This window comes from Schistocerca americana, chromosome 4 (genome assembly GCF_021461395.2).
Source record: "Schistocerca americana isolate TAMUIC-IGC-003095 chromosome 4, iqSchAmer2.1, whole genome shotgun sequence".
NCBI lineage: Eukaryota > Metazoa > Arthropoda > Insecta > Orthoptera > Acrididae > Schistocerca > Schistocerca americana.
The window spans coordinates 503,876,876-503,891,087 of NC_060122.1; the positions used below are offsets into that span (position 1 = coordinate 503,876,876).

At 39.2% G+C, this 14,212-nt stretch overlaps 1 protein-coding gene across 1 annotated transcript in view; it reads right to left on the bottom strand.

The window, feature by feature from the left end:
* LOC124613585 (laminin subunit gamma-1-like) overlaps window positions 1-14,212 on the bottom strand; it is a 193,811-nt gene that overhangs the window by 88,395 nt on the left and 91,204 nt on the right. Inside the window, exon 13 of the mRNA XM_047142301.1 lies at window positions 10,058-10,188. Within this exon, the coding sequence (XP_046998257.1) occupies window positions 10,058-10,188 (131 nt within the window). The remainder of the gene's footprint in view (window positions 1-10,057; window positions 10,189-14,212) is intronic.

Sequence of the window (14,212 nt, forward strand, 5' to 3'; positions counted from 1 at the left end):
CACCCCAATAAAATGTTACCTTTGTTTACCCCACAATATTTCTTTACAGATTAAAAATAATATGTGTATCAGTGTGGTTTAAATTGATCCGAGGGTTTATGAGGAGAAGTGGAGGATAAAAACACACACACACACATTTTTAAGAGCTAATGACTATGTCTTTTAACAAATATGTACTGCATATGACTGTCTCTATAATGTGCATTCATGAATCCAACGCACTTTCATTTAAGATTGATACAATAGCAGATAATTGGTATGAGGCGCACACACCCATTCGTTGTCAGCACTGAGAAACAAACAAGAAAACATTTCCATTATTATGTCCCCTCCCACCGCAACTACAAATCTGTCTGCCCCTGTACCAAGTGGCACCTGTAAAGGTGATAGAACAACTTTACACGCTCCTACTTACAATTCTTCCAGTAATTATATTTTTCATTTGATGAAGGAGACAGGTACAGCCGACAGCTGCAAATCATTTATTCTTTACTGGATTTGGATATATATCACTTATCATTCTTCAGAAACTGTAAACATTAGCACCTGTTAAAATGAAATAGTACTTTTGGAAACAAACCTCTCGCAACTGTTGGATGTATGCGACTCCTTCACCAAATAACATTGCTGTGCAGCTGCTGACAACAATAAGCCATGTTTATGACACTGAAATTCTGCAATACAGGGAAAAAGATTTTTAAATTTTGTTTGACAACTATTAGATTATGAGGGATATATTTGTAGGAGACATACGAGTAGTTGTGTCATGTTGTCAACAATTAAATTTTTAGTCAGTCTTCAGAGGAGTCGAGTGTTGAGACTGACTGGAATAATCGTTGTGGTAGCATGAGTCAATGATGACATGTGCCATTCACAGACTTTCTCAGAATGACTGTCACCTTGTTTATGAGTCTTGAAAACTGCATAAAATGCTGCTGATCAAATTTCAATAAACTGGATAAAAGCGTACATTGCATCTGACTAGTTCATTCCAGTTTAATTATCTCTGTGAAAATAAAATTCACATGACTTGCATAATAATACAATATTCATGTAGCTAGGCAGGTGCACATGAAGGGTGAAGGGAAGGAAGGGAATCATTAGTAATTTTAAGCCACTACCAAAAACAAATCTGGGAACAGTGTATCTTGTTCCTGAAATTTATTTTAAAGTACTTTCAGCTACAGGTCTCTTATTGAATCTGGTTTTTTATTCATCGTAATTGCAAAACAAACGTAAATACAAATATATAATTTTCCATTAATGTGACTTGTGATGTTGAACTTTATTGGCTATGTCATCTATATCTGTGTCATTGGGGCTGCATACAATTCTCATTGCGTCTTCTAAATGACTGGACAACCAATTTATTTTTCAGGTATTTCATTTTTGAAAATGAAGCCTCACAAAGGTAAGTTGAAGGAAATAGTGTTAAAATGAACTGTGCACAGTCTCATAAATTTTTATAATTGTTAAGCACACATTTCCAAAAGTCAGTGTACTGTTGTGTTTCGCGATGTTCTAAAAACAGAGCTTTAAGCTGTGTGTAATGCTGAAGTTCAATTATTTCAGTTAGCAAATTAGTTTAATGAAATCCAAATTGGCAGAATAATTTGAGATCATCATGTCCAACATGCCAAGAGAATGAAACAGTTTCAAATGTTTCTAACATCTGCAAATCTGTTATTGATTTCTTCCAAATAGGCTTCCAAATATTCTTTCATGTTTTGGTAAATAGTTTCAGTGACAGATAAGCCTGATCAGAGCATAGCAACAGTTGGGAAATTAGACAGATCTTTTACTTCAAGTTCATTAATATATAATTGCAGTTTGGCTTCAAATGCAATTATTTTGTTAGTCATTTGCCCAATTATCTTGTTTCATCCTTGTAATTCCAAGTTAAGTGTGTTCAATTTTTGTGTAATAGTGGTCAAAATGCTGTAAGTATCCACCGTTCATCATCATCAAGTTCAGGATAATTTTTGCCACTTTGTTGTAAGAATAAAATAACTTCAGATTTCAAATTGACAAACCGTACCAGCTCTTTTCCTTTGCTTAGCCATCTGACAGCAGTATGTAGGAGAACATCACTGTAACAAGCTTGTAATTGCTGCAGAAGTTCTTTAAATTTTTGGTGATTAAGTTCACAGGCATGAATGAAATTTATAACACTTATAACCATTGTATATTTTTTTGTATTTTTTGGTATTTGAAATTTGACATGCTGAACTTTCTTGTTGCAGTAAGCAGTGAATGGAGAGTAAATTTGGCAAATTCCATTCCATCTTAATCAGTGCTATCAAACCATTGTTGATGCCCATCATTGACAGACAACCATCTGTACATACTGATATTAATTTGCTCATAGATAAGTCATTTTTTAACAAGTTCTTTAATTGCATAGACAAAATCACATCCTTTGTGTGACCTTTCATGGTTATAATTGCTAAAAAATCTTCCTCTATTACCCCATCATTTGTGCAGTAATGCGCAAATAATGAAAACTGAGCCATTGAAGCTAAATCTATACTGGAATCACATGCAAGACTGAAGTAGTTGCATAGTTTGACTTTATTAAATACTGGCTCAAACATATTTTGAAATATCTTCTATACAACGTTGACAGGTAGATTCTGAAAGTGTGAGCTTATTTTTTTCACCTGACATTTGTTGACTGTTGGAGAAATTTTGAAACAAAGTTTCAGAAACAATCATCATACATCGCTTCACTAATTCAGCATCAGTCAAAGCTTTCATATTTTTTGCCAGAATATTACATACTTCGTATGATGCTCTTGTGTAAGCCTCACTTTGCCCAACTGCTGCTAACATAACGTTTTGTTGACAACAAATGGTAGATTTTAGATGAGCAATTTTTTCCTTTCTTTCATTTCAATGCAAAGGAAAAGCTACTGTAAATGAATTGTGCTTACTTGTGTAGTGGCGAAAAGAATTGTATCTCTTCAATCCCACAATCGTATCCTGGTATATTAAGCAAGTAGCAGCACCCTCTTTGTGTCCACTTATAAAGCAAAACTCTTCTTCCCATATTTCTTGAAAACTTCTTTTCTCCTCACATATTTACCTCTTAGACATTGTTCTTGAGTGTACATCAGACATTATTTATTACACTGATAATTATATCACCAAATATTGAACAAAAACACTCAATACACGACAAATGCTCAGGTGCACTGAAACTTAGTTCATGACTGACACACTGACATGACCAAGCCAACTATGAGGTGGCTGTGGAACAAGCCCACCACCGACAAATGAGCGGCCATGTGTACGTGGCGCGTTTGATGGGGGGCTCACATTGTTGGCTAGCACGCCGCTCATGCCTTTGGCGGCTGCAGAACACCAGCAAGTGGTGTGTTAAATGAAAGTGGTGGATGGTTTTCAGTTACCTAATTACTTCCTTGACTTTAATCACAATTCTACACAGTTTCTGTAGACAAAACACTGCTACACCAGACAAGTAGACAACTAATGCTACCCATGTGAAGCTGAGGAGGATCGCGGGCCACACGAAAACATGATCTGGGCTGCATGCAGCCTGCGGGCTGCAGTTTGATGACCAATGTGGAGTAATACAACTAAGTGAATAAAGTATGTGTACAAAAAGTAAGCACTGTTTACATTTTGTAAAGATAACTACACATCTTGGATAACCCTCTACAAGATTATGATAGTAAGATTACTGTGCTTTTGGAGCTCTTTGGATTATGTTTAGTGGGGTCAAAGCTAGCTTGGTGAGTGGAGTAATATGTGATTGATTGAAGTCAGAAAAGAAGCCAATAAGAATTCTAGTAAAACAAAAAGTTTTGATTTAATTTTTGTCTTCTAAATAGTTTATGGTCTGGTGATTAAAGTAGAAACTAGTGAGGTTGATACAAGATGGTTCAGTTCCTGTTTCCCTGCATCAGTCCCTTACACCTCATATATGTTTGGAATTCTTAAATTCACTTCCATTTGCATTTAATTTATCTTTTCATGGCCACTAGGGATAATAATAAACACCAGTTTTAGCTAAATTGCAATTTACACAACCACAATGCAAGACACAAAAATAATTTCCACATTGACATTGCTCTCTTAGCTGTTCCTTCCTTGCAAGGTGGGATTTTTAATTCTAGTCTATGAAGTAATGTAAATATTAATCCAGAGGCAGTATATAAACAACAGCTACTTGATATAACTGAGGAATCAACCATTTTTATGAGAGCAGTAGCTTTTGAGCTGATTTTACTACTTCTATCTAATGGTCCTTTGAATCATTATTGTACAAGACATGCACATGAATATGTACACAGCTTCTATTAACTGAAATATATCATCACATTTTTATGATTGTTAGTTGCTAATGCAACCTACAGACTTATTCTCTGGCATCCAATCTTTTTTATAAGTGTATGTCTTGACTCATTTCACATATTATTTTCCATACTACATAAACTTGTTGCAGAACCAGTCAAGTATAATAATATCACATACTCTTTGTCTTACAACTCCACTGCTTGTATTGATGAAAGACCCGGAACTATCAACAACTGTCATTGTGTCTACCTCCGGCAAAGGCATTGCCAGCAAAGAAAACACAACATCTCCAACCGAAAAATCACATTTGATAATCTAGACAGTCAATTTAAGCCCAACTGTTCACAAGTTCATTCGCATTCTTTGCTAGTCAGTTGTTGCCATACTCTGATCTAACCTACAACACTGCTATATTTACAGATTCTGCTGGTTAGAGCAGTGGACTGTTCTCACTGTTGTGTACTGATAATACCTATATGTAAGACTGTTGCAGGGAAGTCAGACCTAAGTACCTATGCACTGGTATTGACTGACTCTAGCTAAATAACTACTTGTTACAATGGTTTCGACCACCATCTTATCACTATTACTTACCTAAATTAATATACTGCAACAGTGTGTGTTCAGTATGCACAGTGTGATTTCTTAGATTTCTTTGTGGCTCAGGACAGTTTATTTATTTCATTGTGAATTTATTAGCTTTTGTTACATGTTGCAGTGTAGTTATACATGTGTCATAAATAACTATTGCCATAGAAGAGTGAGTCACATTATTGATAATGAGAAGGTTACTTTTGTATCAAGGCACAACTATCACAGACGTGAAGCTTTTTGAACTGTAGCAGCAATAGCTCAGTCAACATAAGGAACTTTTTTTTCCCTTAGATGATGTAGTAGCAGCCTATTTAGAGATTTTGCAAATTGCAAATCTGATTTAGAAAACAATATTTTGTGGATTGCAAATCTTAAAGGTTTAAGGAGAAAGTTCAGATTTATGTGCACATGTGGCCAATTCTATGCTGAAAGTTTAATTTGAGATGTGGTAATCCATTTGTCCCATGACAAGAGTCAGACGCTATCTCCAGCAGAAGTGTTATGCATTGTATGTGATTTTGAAATCTCACAGGTTACACATCAGACATTTTCTTCTGATTCTCAAATCTGAATGGCTCCAGACTGAAAAGACTCAGTGCATCAGACTTCCCCATCAGATATTAATGTGATGAATGAGTGTTATGCGGTGGCAGCTCACAAGCCCTGTTGTGTGCTGCCCAACATTGTTCCGAGTCACTGATTGTGGTGGTTTCAGTTGTTTCCTAGCAGTCCAAACTGTTTTATACTGAATGCAGGTCATCAGTGTTTTCATTATGAAACTGAAGGTCACCAATGTTTTCATAAAGAGCAAGTTGCAGGAGTGTCTCAAATTGTGGCAGGTATCATGCAATGTCCTACACCAAATCAGATTAATAATATTACAGACAGTAATGGTAAAATTGGGCATAGGAAGATAATCTTACATGCAGTATTACAAGAAGTACCAGTGATGTTTCTCTCTGATACTCGTGCATCAGTGTTGATGATAAATCAGTCATCATACTTCAGTATTGATGCTCTGCCATTGGACAATGTGCAGCCAAAATTATGGATTTATGGGTGCCATGAGATTTCAGTGTCAGTTAGATATAACCACATTACTCGGACAGTAACTTCCCTGATTGCTGCAGACTGCAGATCCTTTCATAGAAAACATTTTTGGACTGCATGCATACTCCACATTTGGGTTTTCTGTTCAGCATCCTGTGGCTAGCTTCAGTGCAATGTGAAGCAATAGAGAGCATCTACTTCTGATTTGCACTTTTTTTTATACAGGTTTAGTTAAGGTTTTGAATTTTCATGTCCCCATTGTGTTAAAACCTTTGGGCTGCTGTTTTTTTCAAGCTTGTCAAGTTCTGATAGCATTCAGAGATGCCGGCCAGTGTGGCTGAGCGGTTCTAGGCACTTCAGTCTGGAACTGTGTGACTGCTATGGTCGCAGATTCGAATCCTGCCTCAGGCATGGATGTGTGTGATGTCCTTTAGGTTAGTTAGGTTTAAGTAGTTCTAAGTTCTAGGGGACTGATGATCTCAGATGTTAAGTCCCATAGTGCTCAGAGCCATTTGAACCACTCAGAGATGAAGTTACCCTGAAATCAGGCAGATTGGAAAAACAACAAATGTTTTTCCTCATCTCTTTTAGCCCATGGACTTAATCTTTGATGGTAGTATGAAAGCCAGGTGGCTTCCTTCACTTGTGTGGCAATTTTAAGCTTACAGTCAATGCACAAGCAGAAGTAGATTCATAGCTGTTGCCAACCCTTGATCAGCTCTTTTCTAAACTGTCTGGGATCACCTTTTTTTTCCAAAACCATCTCATAGAAGCTTATTCTCAACCTCCATTAGATAACAAATCCAGAAAATTTTGGTGCTGAACACCTCCCCTGTCCTCTATTAGTATAATAGATTGTTATTCAAAATTGCTAGTGCACTAGCCATATTCCAAAGATTTTTGGAACAGTTCATTACAGGCATCCCCTACTGTGCAAACTACATGTATGACATTTCGGCAACAGGACATACTAACAAAGAACATTTACATAATTTGCATCTTGTTTTCATGGCACTTGCAGACAAAGGCCTCATGCGTAATTTTTTCAAGTGTCATGCATAATTTTTTCAAATGTTTCTTTTTTCCAGTGTTCTGTCATGTACCTCAGCAACATTCTCAGTAAAGCAGGCCTTTGGTCCAAGAAAATGTCATAGCACTACAGAAAACTCCAGCTCCCAAGTCAATTGCTTTTAGGTAAGGTTAATTATTAGGGGCACTAAATAAATGATACAATATATTTATCAGCCAATTTTTGTTCAAAAACTGTTATATTGTTTGTGACATCATTTAACGTTCCTGTATCATCTAAATATTTGCAGTAGCTCCTGGTAGATAGAAGCACTATAGCTGGTTTTCAAAACAGCATCTGCAACTGAGGTGCATTCCAAGCAAAGACCAGACCATCAGAAATATTCACAGGCATTTAAACAATGTCTGCAGGCTCTCAGCAGTGGAGAAAAGAACTGTAAATTGCTGGCCAAAGTGTAGGTCATCAAAAGAACAAGGAGAAAGAAATATATCTGATCTCTTACAAATAGGTTGACTGCACACAACTGTGATGTCTGCAATGTTGCAAGGCATGGACACTCTTATTTGAAGCAATTGACAAATAACAATCAAGCAACTCAGTGCTAAACTTCACACCTCTGTTGGTAGTGCTGACACACTTGTTCACAAGTTAGTACGTCTGCCGTTCATCATTCAGTGGCTAGCATTGCTGCCACTGGATCACGGGGTCCCAGGTTCGATTCCCAGCCAGGTTGGGGATTTTCTCTCCCTGAGGACTGGATGTTTGTGTTGTGCTCATCATTTTGTCATCATCATCATTCGTGACAGTGGCTAGATTGGACTGTGTAAAAATATTGGACTGTGCAAAAACTGGGACTTTGTACGGGCACTGATGACCATGCAGTCGAGTGCCCCACGAACCGAACATCATCACAAGTTAGCACAGTCAAAGGTTTGTGCCCACTGGGTTCCTCAAAACCCAAATGATAAGCATAAGGAGGAAAGAGGCAACATCTCTACCAAACTGCTTGCTGATTCTTGTCAAACTTTATCACAGGTGATGAAATATTGATTCACCATTTTGAGTGGCACAACACATGCCTCTTTTGAAGAGGATGTTCAAAACAGTACACTCAGCTGCATGTGGATTTCATTGGCTCCTTCCTTGAAGCAGTTTGGTTTATTGTGGTAGACTCCTTTTCTCATTTTCCTCTTGAAGTCAGGATGATCAGCTAACAACTTTCTGCGCCCATGCCATCATTGTAAACTGCTGAATCTTCTCTTCTTACTACATGAACGAGCCAAATAGGAAGCAACACCATTTTGAATGGCACCTTGATGTGGGGGCACACTTTCGAGCGGACTCCAGATTGGTTCCAGGGGTTCACTGTAATACAATAAGGATGCCAGCTGGTTCTGATAATGACTATGTGAGGGATGCTGTGCAGACACAGTAAACTGCTTCAGCTGCAGCATTCCAACCAGATGTCTCCCCATCCAGAGGACTGCTGCAGTGGTGACATACCCAACATCAGGTCTTTCATCGCCTTGCTGCAGATGGACATCTGGTCCTTCCCTCCCAGATAGTACAGTGGACCCTTGTAGACATCAATCCATCTCCCCTTGTGAAGAACTGCCAGGGCTACTGGTACCAGCATTGACATAGCCTGCTTACAAAGTTCTCATACTGCCTTTGGAGTCTCTACCTTTGGTTCTGCGACCATTGTGTGGGAACCAGAGTATTACCTTGGAAATGACCAGATACTTCCTCTAGCAACTGCTCACTGCAACCTTGCTGTCCTCCCTATGTTGGCCTGGTCACTTTCAGCCCTATGTGCCAATTCCACATGGAAGAGATCTTGTAACCCCACCAGATATATATGGAAGATGCGGAACTATCGATAAGTGTCTTTAAATCTATGTCTGGTGAGGGCACTGGCAGCAAGGAAACCAAAGCATCTTTGGCCCACTAATCACATGAGACCAGCTAGTCAGTCAGTTTATGCCTGAACAGCCACAAGTTTACTCTCATTCTCTGCTAGTCAGCTGGTGCCATGTTGTGATCTAACCATAACACCACTACATTGAGGGATTCTGCACAGCTGGCACAATGGAGTGTTCTTACTGCTGTGTAAGTTGACCATGCCTGCATGTGAGATTGATAGAGTGCAGTTACGCATCAGCACATATCGTTTGGCATACTGATTGAGTGTAGCTAAGTAACTATTGTGATAGCTTCCACCACTATCACTATCACCAAACACCTATGGTGCAATCAGCGAATTCTTAAATTGTGTGTGTGTGTGTGTGTGTGTGTGTGTGTGTGAGTGTGAGATATATATATATATATATATATATATATATATATATATATATATATATATATATATATATATATATATATATATATATATATATATATATATTTTCTGTGTAGTGGAAGAGGCACAATACTTTATAACCTCAAAAAGACAACTCCAGCACAAGAGAGGCAGAAAATCACAAATGTAAACATCACAAAAATATACACGTAACCAAATGTACATGAAACTGAGAATAAATTCTTAAAACACATTGTGCTAAGGATGGAAAAATGTGTAACTGATGCAGTTTTTCATTATTTAAACCATGAATGACATACTTGCATGCTTTCAAAAACCATTGATTATGATGAAAAAATTAAGTTCTTAACTTTTGTTTCATGTTGCAGTGTTCCTGTACATGTATAATAAATTATTGCTGCCACAGAAGAGTACATCACAACAGCTTCTTAACATGTGCATCTTCTTACCATTTATCTTCAAACAAGTAATTGCTACCCCTACAGATGCTATTATTTTCCCTTCTCTTTATGCAACACAAGCTTACAGAGGGCCATCCTGCTCCACCATACAGCACTCACATGAAAAACACTAAACCGAGAAGAATTGCTAGTCTGATGGTTGGTGTCCACACAAACTAAAAACTGTACAATTAAGTGAAACTAAAAAAATAGTTATCTGGCAGTGACTGCCTTTTCTCTTTGATTGTTTGGTATGACCACATACTAAAAATAGTACAATCAGTAATATTACAATAGGATTACCTGGCAACCATTGCTTTTGCTTCTTTAGCGATATGAAAAATTCGGTAATTTTGATGATTCAGAGCAGCTGATAATGTCTGAGCTGCATTCAGAGAGATTGATCCAATTACATCCAGATAATCTGTATTGTTCTGTAAAATGGAAGAATTTGGGCATTATTCCTTCCAGCTGACATGTCTTACAGGAAATCCATCATTTAATTCAAGGATTCTTATCAAACACAAACTGAGAGTGAACAAGTTGTCTCTGTGCTCTCAGAAAGTACACAAGCAGATAAACATTACGTAAAATCTAGGAATAATTACTATTTCTGTTGCCCACAAATTGGCACACAGAAATATTAAAAGTAAGAGTAAAATACAGGAAAAACAATAGTTTTAAGATATAATAGTTGTAGTTACATACATAGTTTTCAATGGAAAATTAAGAGAAAGAGTTTAAGTGTACATCTCATTTGTTTAATTCAAAAGTACAGTTCTCATATGCTCAGCAAAAGTAAAATGTGACTCATGGAAATAAAGAAACTAGAGACATTCAGAAAGTGATGATAAACCTTAAAACTTAAGATGGCAAACAAAATATGAAACAGAGAGATACCAAAGATAATAAGGGACAAGTTAGTGATATAAAGGATGTTCCAAAACTATTCATACAGATTAATACAGGAGGTAAAAAAAACATCAAAACAAATTTTAGTTATGAAAAGGAAAGTTGCTACTCACCATATGGTGGAGATGCTAAGTTGCAGATAAACACAACAAAAAGACAGTCACAAATAAAGCTTTCAGCCAGAAAGCCTTTGTCAAAAATAGATGACAGACACACACACACACACACACACACACACACACACACACACACACACACACACACGACTGTAGTCTCACGCAACTGCAGCCACATTGCAAGCAGCAGCAGCAGCAGCAGCAGCAGTGCATGATGGGAGTGACATCTGTGTGGGGTAAGGAGGAGGCTGGGGTGGAGAGGGGGAGGGGGAGGGATAGTAGGGTGGGATGGTGAACAGTGAAGTGCTGCAGGTTAGACGAGGGGCAGGCGAGAGGTGGGGGGTGGTGGTGGTACGAAAAAGGAGAGAAGTAAAAAGAGTGGGTGCAATGGTGAAATGAGCACTGCATAGAGCTGGAATGTGAACAGGGAAAGGGCTGGATGAGTGAGGACAATCAGTAATGAAGGTTGAGGCTAGGAGGATTACAGAAACATAGGATATATTGCAGGGAAAGTTCCCAGCTGTGCAGTTCAGAAAAGCTAGTGTTGGTGGGAAGGATACATATGGTGCAGGCTGTGAAGCAGTCATTGAAATGAAGGATGTCATCTTCGCCAGCGTGCTCAGCAATGGGGTGGTCCACTTGTTTCTTGGCCACAGTTTGTTGGTAGCCATTCATGTGGCCAGATAACTTGTTGGTTGTCATGCCCACACAGAATGCAGCAAACTGGTTGCAGCTTAGCTTGTAGATCACAAGACTGGATTTACTGGTAGCCCTGTCCTTAATGGGACAGGTGATGTTTGTGACTGGACTGTAGATTGTGGTGGTGGGAGGATGTATGGGACAGCTCCTGCATCTCCGTCTATTACAGGGGTATGAGCCATGAGGTAAGTGGTTGGGAGCAGGCATTGTGTAGGGATGGACGAGTATATTGTGTAAGTTCAGTGGATGGCAGAATACCACTGTGGGAGGGGTGGGAAGGATAGTGGTCAGGACATTTCTCATTTCAGGGCACAATGTGAGGTAGTCAGAACCCCGGTGGAGTTGCTTCAGTCCTGGGCGATACTGAGTTACAAGGAGAATGCTCCTCTTTGACCGAATGGTGGGACTTAGGGAAGAAGTGGGAGACAGGAAAGGTAAGGCACTGGAGATTTGTTTACGTGCAAAGTTGGGAGGATAATTACGGTCTGTGAAGGCTTCAGTAAAACCCTCAGTATATTTTGATAAAGACCATTCATCAATGCAGATGTGATGATCATGCATGCCTAGACTGTATGGGAGGGTCTTCTTGGTATGGAATGGCCGGCATCTGTCGAAGTGGAGTTATTGCTGCTGGTTAGTAAGTTAGATATGGATGGAGGTACTGATGTAGCCATCTTTGAGGTGGAGATCAACATCTAAGAAGGTGGCTTGTTGGGTTGAATAGGACTAGGTGAAGCAAATGGGGGAAAAGTTGTTGAGGTTCTCGAGGAATGTGGACAGGGTGTTCTCACTCTCGATCCAGATCATGAAGATATGAATGAATCTGAGTCAGGTGAGGAGTTTAGGATTCTTGGTGTTTCGGAAGGATCCCTCTAGATGGGCCATGAATAGATTGGCATAAGATGGTGCCATGCAGGTGCCCATGGCCACAGCCCAGGTTTGTTTGTAGGTGATGCCTTGAAAGGAGAAGTAATTGTGGGTGAGGATATAGTTCATCATGCCGCATAGGGAGGAAGTTGTTGGTTTGGAATCCGTTGGGCATTGGGAAAGGTAGTGTTCAATAGCAGTAAGGCCATGGGTATGAGGGAGGTTAGTGTAAAGAAAGGTGGCATCAATAGTGATGAGCAGGGCACCATGTGGTAAAGGGACAGGAACTGTGGAGAACTGGTGGACAAATGGTTGGTGCCTTTTATATAGGAGTGTAGGTTCATGGTAATAGGTTGAAGGTGTCGGTCTACAGGAGCAGAGATTCTATCAGTGGGGGCACAGTAACTGGCCACTATGGGGCATCTTTAGTGGTTGGGTTTATGGACTTTACGAAGAATGTAGGAGGTAGGAGTGTGGGGAGTGGTAGGGGAGAGCAGAGAGATGGGCTCTGAGGAGAGGTTCTGGGATAGGCCTAAGGATTTGAGGACTCACTGGAGATCCAACTGGATTATTATAATAATTATATAATATTATATAGTATTACAATATAATGTTATGTAACATAATATAATAATAATTGTTTCTGTTCACCCCTACCACTCCCCACACTCCTACCTTCTACATGTGTTCATTGTAAATAAGTATTACAGCAGTTGTATTACATGTTTCTTACCTTATAAATAAATAAAAAACTTTTTTATTTTAAATTCAGTGCAATAGTATTTGTAAAATGACTCTTAGTGTTCATTAAAAAATGACGATCATTCCACTTGGGACCTGTGGAATGGTACATTAGCTTATTTGTTTTAGTTTAAATATTTGTCATGTATTGTTGTTTTTCTGACATGTTCCACATCCTGGAGGACCTCCTCACTACGGATCAATTGGAATGAAAGTAAATCTAATCTAATCTAATCAGAAAGTCCATAAACCCAACCACCCAGGATGCCCCATTGTGGCCGGTTACTGTGCCCCTACTGAGAGAATCTCTGCTCTCATAGACCAACACCTTCAACCTATTACCCCAAACCTATCTTCCTATATAAAAGATACCAACCATTCCCTCCACTGGCTCTCCACAGTTCCTGTCCCTTTACCACATGGTGCCCTGCTCACCACTATGGATGCCACCTCCCTTTAAACAAACATCCGTCATGCCCATGGCCTTACCACTATTGAACACTACCTTTCCCAATTCCTGAAGGATTCCAAACCAATAACCTCCTTCCTAGTCACTATGACCAACTACATCCTCGCCCACAATTACTTCTTCTTTGGAGGTATTACCTACAAACAAATCCAGGGAATGGCTATGGGCACCTGCATGGCACCATCCTATCCCAACCTATTCATGGGCTTTCTAAAGGAATCCTTCCTAAACACCCAGAATCCTAAACCCCTCACCTGGTTCAGATTCATTGATGACATCTTTTTGGTCTGGAATGAGGGTGAGAAAACCCTGTCCACATTCCTCCAGAACCTCAACAACTTTTCCCCCATTTGCTTCACCTAGTCCTACTCAACCCAACAAGTCACCTTCCTAGATGTTGATCTTCAACTCAAAGATGGCTACATCAGTATATCCATTGATATCAAACCTACTAACCACCAGCAATACCTCCACTTTGACAGCTGCCACCTGTTCCATACCAAGAAGTCCCTTCCATACAGCCTATCACACCAATGGTCATTGCACCTGCAGTGACGAGCGATCCCACTCAAAATATACTGAGGGTCTCACTGAAGCCTTCACGCACTGTAATTATCCTCCCAACTTTGTACATAAACAAATTTCCCATGCACT